General features: G+C 37.6%; 1 protein-coding gene across 1 annotated transcript; it reads right to left on the reverse strand.

The window, feature by feature from the left end:
* Window positions 1–2,455, reverse strand: zgc:92907 (ALG13 UDP-N-acetylglucosaminyltransferase subunit). The gene is made up of 4 exons (XM_008420820.3): window positions 2,182–2,455; window positions 1,928–2,090; window positions 951–1,089; window positions 1–872 (listed from the first exon to the last, which is right to left on the reverse strand). Exons 1-4 carry the CDS (start codon window positions 2,260–2,262, stop codon window positions 761–763), a joined length of 495 nt encoding a protein of 164 aa, XP_008419042.1. The 5' UTR covers window positions 2,263–2,455; the 3' UTR covers window positions 1–760.
* Window positions 2,456–4,906: the final 2,451 nt, after the last annotated feature.

Raw genomic sequence — 4,906 nt, forward strand, 5'->3', positions numbered from 1 at the left:
TACTTTTTGTCAAGACAACTTTTTTAATTCACTTATATTCATAAAGAGGTACACTGTGTAGTTTAGGTTACCCAAATAGCAGCTTATATTATATTAGACTTGTTCACTGTGATCAACCTTTATTACAAAGTTTCAGATGCAACAAACAAATTAGAATAATGCAAAAGAGCTGACCTTCAAGCAAAGATAATTTCTATCTAGTGGAAAAAAATAATAATGAAAATATTTTCTGAAGTCTTCAAACTAAAATATTTGTGAAGATAAACTCTCCCAGAGCAAGTAAAATGCTCGTCAGTAAAATGCTTGCTACCATCAAGCAATGTAATTTGAACATTTAACAAAAAGGATGTAAGAGGTTATTTAGTCTAAAACTGAGCGTTATCATTAGTTCTGACCTTCTTTGTTTATGAACTCGGCTGCAGCGGTCAACCTCAATGACAAAATGCATGAACTGCATAAAGATTTAGAAGTTCAGTCATCTTACTGATGGCGATTTTACATTCGATTTAATGCTTTACGTAACAGTTTCTGCAAAGCTTTGTCATAAAGTCCTCAGGCTGAGGAAGTATTTAACTGTAAAGTCATTTTAAAATGGAAATATAAAAAAAACGAGACAATCATAGGATCTCATGACTGATTACATACATACATACATAAAATAAAAAAACACACCTGTAACATTATAAAATTATGATCTTTCACAATGTAGAGTCAGCACTTTCATGTGTAACATAATCCGCTGCGTTGTGGAGTTAAGACGTCATTTCACTCCGAGCGCTTTGTCTAAAAAGTTTGCAAAGTTCTTTGGCTGTCCAGGAGGGAACGGCTGCAGAACAGAGAGGTCCATGTTCTTCAGCGTTTCTATCAGAGTGCTGGACATAAAAGCACACCATTAATGCTGGTTGGCTTCACATCGTTACGCTGCGGACAGGCGTGTGAGACGGACGTACCTGCATGTGCAGTACAGCAGGTGGTGGTCCATGTGCAGCTGCCGGGCCAGCTCCAGCTGGTGGTTGTCCATCAGTTTGTCATTGACCACAACTAGCAGAGGTTTGCCCGCGCCGAGAGCCTCCAGACAACTTCCTGCTCCTGAAAGGAGGTTTTAAAAAGTAAAAGAGAATTAAAGTTGACCTTTAAGTTCGCTTATTTGTTTGACTTCTCTTTAATTCCTAGAGTAAATATTAGAACCCATAAGTCTGGATTTCATGTTAAAGAAAGTTCATATTTTTGCAAATTTTTATACTTACATTTGGGTCTCAACTACATCTAAAAATAGCCTGAGTGGTTAAAAAAATGAGTCATTTAAAGATCTTCCCGATTGTTAAGTAATGGGCACTGCTTTGTTACCTAGCAACCCAAGTGGAGCTCCAGCATGTTTCGTCAGCTGATTTAACCACTGTATGTACTGTACAAAGACCCAAAAACAGCTAATTCTGGAAGAAGCTCAAATTAGGACAGACAGACCGACCAGACTAAAATATCTAAAAAGGATGATTCTGTGCAGCAAAATGTAGTGAACATGTTTTGTACAGTCTATAAACTGTACAAAACCTATCCTAACTTGTTTAAGGAGCATTATAGGTCACAGTTAAGTTCCTATTGTGGAGTATAAACTTTATGGGTCTTGTTGCTGACATCGTTTAAGTACCTTGTCTTTGTTGTTTCAGTTTTTCATAATGAGACATAATCAGTCTCATTGAAGGCTTGTTTAATATTAAGCCCCTTAAAGCACCGGGTGATAACAAAAAAAGATTCTGCTAATCTGAGTAGACTAAATCAAAGAACAAAGTCGCTATATTTTAATAATCGATTATTTGTGTAGAATAACCAAAGTGCCACGTAAAGAGAGACGTAAAATATGCAACTGGTGACTGTTTTGTTGTTCTTTGTTTGTTTCGTTTTTAAGAGGTCTTTGCCCCTGAATTACCTGCATGACTGATGACAAGATCAGCTTGCTTCATGTCTTCTGTTATTGAGTCTTTGAAGCGAAAAGCCTGCACGCTGAGGTGAGCACAGCTGTCAGCATCTGGAAGCAAAGATCCCTTTCCGACCTGAAGAACCAGACGCTCATATCCCCGAAACTTCAGCACCTGAGAGAGGGAGCGAGAGAAAAAACATCATCTTAGTTTTAAAATATGAAATTCAGCTCCGTACCAGACTTATAAGAAGACGCCTGCTCACCTGTGTGGCCTCAGAGGAAGTGACGCTTTCGATCAACTCATCAAAGCGCGTGGTTCCGACGGTAACGAACACCGTCTTCATGTCTACTCCGGTTTTAAACCCTCACTTTTTACTTTAAGTTAAGATTTTAGCTTGTTTATCTTCATCTTACAGAGCACAGATCTGACAGCTGCTTCCGCTTCAAACGTCATGACGTTACCAGCGTCCATGAGAGACGCACAATGTCGCCATCTGGAGGCCGGAGGTCTTAGTTGCAGCCATTTGAAGTTAGGAAAAGGAACAAAAAACAAAAAAAACCCTGAAATAAAGGTAAGCCTTGCTAAATTAGGAAGAAAATAAATTTAAACGATACATTTTCTTTTATGGGAAACTGGGCAACAAAGACAAGAACAACTAGACTAAAAAACTGTTTCTACCCAAGAACTGTTACCCTGAACACCACCACAAATTCATTCAAACCCTGATCATGTTAAGCTTTCTCGCACAATGAGAGTAAAGGAATTATTATTCTATTTTGCACATAAATACACTAAATAAATAAATCTTCAAACTGTAAGACCTCTTTGCAGTTAAAAATCTAACTGCAAAGTCTTAACTAAAACTGAAGCCGTAGAGTCTGCAAAACTCAACTGTGGATTTCCGTCAGCAGGTGCACCTGCATTCAGCAGGTATAAGTACTCTATACATCACAGCCGCTCCTCTGAGCTGTCAGACTGGTGAAGTTGTAGTCCACTGAAGACTTTGAGTAGAAAACAGCTCACAACATTTGCATGGCTTCCAGCACTGATACTCAACTGCCTATGAATAGTCAAGGCTAGGGTGCAACTTTAGATTTTTATTTGTTTTAACATATGGAACAGAGGGCTGCCTACCCTTATTTTGAATCCAGCTCCTACATGTATATGTGACATTGCATGAGTGCCTTGTCATTCTGAAGGCGTCCTCTGTCCTCTTTAGTTAGTGCCAAGCTGTCACTCCAGACTGACAGCTCAGAGGAGCGGCTGTGATGTATACACCTGCTGAATGCAGGTGCACCTGCTGACGGAAATCCAAACAATCAGGGCACAGGTTTGTACTCGACACTGACAGTAGGACTGTGTGTGGGTAGATTGTCACGGCTGAAGATTTTTCAGTAAAATACAGAAGAGCCAGTAGCTTATACAAACACATCAGAGGGTTATATAGATGTTTCTGCTGCATGTGGCCATCAACCACAAATTTCTATTTATATCACTGGAGTTTATGCAATAGACAAGCAGAAAGTATGGCTTAATTATAAAGTACAAGTAATGTTATCTGTATATGTTTTTTTTTCACAAAAATGGCAAGCATTTCTGTTCACCTTCTACTCAATTGATCAATCAACCAATTTTACTTGTATAGCGCATTTCAGCAAGTCCTAAAACAACATAAATGAGAAACCAGTGACAAACATTACATTTTGATGGGTGCCATCATTAAAATAGTCAATACATGAATATATTGGTCAATGTTTCATATATTATGGTTCAAATGCAACTCTAAACGGGCGGGTTTTTAGTCTTGATTTAAAGGAACTCAGTGTTTCAGCTGTTTTGGAGATTTCTGGAAGTTTGTTCCAGATTTGTGGTGCATAGAAGCTGAATGCTGCTTCTCCATGTTTGGCTCTGGAGATAAAGAGCAGACCAGAACCAGAAGACCTGAGAGGTCTGGAAGGTTGATACAACAACAGCAGGTATTTCATGTATTTTGGTGCTAAGCTTTTCTGTGATTTATAAACTAACAATATTTTAAAGTCTGTTCGTTGAGCTACAGGGAGCCATTATAACAATTATTACACCATTTTGTGCTGGTCTATGAGAAATGTAAATATGGTGCTTTACAGCTTTTGCTAGGTGTTTTAAAATAGACTTAGACTTATTTTAGTGCACTGAGGTTAGAATTTTTAGCATACATGCATCAATTATCAGTGTTTAGTCTCACCTTATTTTAGTTTCGAGGTGATGACCTGCTGCTGTCGCCCCCTTGTGGTCGAGTAAAAATCTGAACTGTTTTTTGTTAAGACGACACAGTCGTAAGAAGTTTGTTTATTTTTTACTTTTTATTCTGAAAGCTTCATCCAAGCTACACCTTCATAAAACCTATCATTTTGACCTGCATATGACCAAAAGCTAAGAGATTTATATTCATTTGGCCTTGGTGCACAAACATATATGATCTAACTTTCCTCATTCCTGCTGCCAAAAAAGTTGTATTTTCTCCAATGTTTGTATAGTGCAAATTAATTGGTATCGAGTTTAGTAATAAGAAGTTACATTTGCTCAGTTAGTTTTTATACTTTTACTTGAGTAATTCTTTTTATGAAGTTCTCGAGTAAAATTTCTGGATTTGACCCACTGCGAGTAACTTCACAGAAGGAAGAACAAGTTGGTTTTAACCAAAAATTCACCAGCCAAGTTTCATAACTTTTAAATGGAAAGAAATTGATTTGAAAATATATGTATCTTTTTACAGAAGAGGATTAGGGCCACTGGGAAAAAATAAAATTAAATTCTGACTGTAATCTCAGAATTCTGAGATAAAAGTCAGAATTCTGAGATTACAGTCAGAACTGTTTTTTTCCAGTGGCCCCCCCTTCCGTATCTTTTGCTCGATTTTGTTATGCAGATTATTTTCTTATAGGTCTATAAAATACCAGAACAAAGCAAAAATAAGTACATGGAGTGACATACACGTAGGCTACATG

Source organism: Poecilia reticulata, chromosome 10, assembly GCF_904066995.2.
Source record: "Poecilia reticulata chromosome 10, P_reticulata-male-v2, whole genome shotgun sequence".
Classification (NCBI taxonomy): Eukaryota; Metazoa; Chordata; class Actinopteri; order Cyprinodontiformes; family Poeciliidae; genus Poecilia; species Poecilia reticulata.

What these genes read in the sequence shown, in the direction of transcription:
- zgc:92907 (XM_008420820.3), bottom strand. Translation starts at nt 2,262, where the DNA reads ATGAAGACGGTGTTCGTTACCGTCGGAACCACGCGCTTTGATGAGTTG. An exon ending in TCTTGTCATCAGTCATGCAG is followed by an intron (nt 1,090 to 1,927) that starts GTAATTCAGGGG and finishes ACCTCCTTTCAG; the next exon opens with GAGCAGGAAGTTGTCTGGAG. An exon ending in CTGCTGTACTGCACATGCAG is followed by an intron (nt 873 to 950) that starts GTACGTCCGTCT and finishes TTTTATGTCCAG; the next exon opens with CACTCTGATAGAAACGCTGA.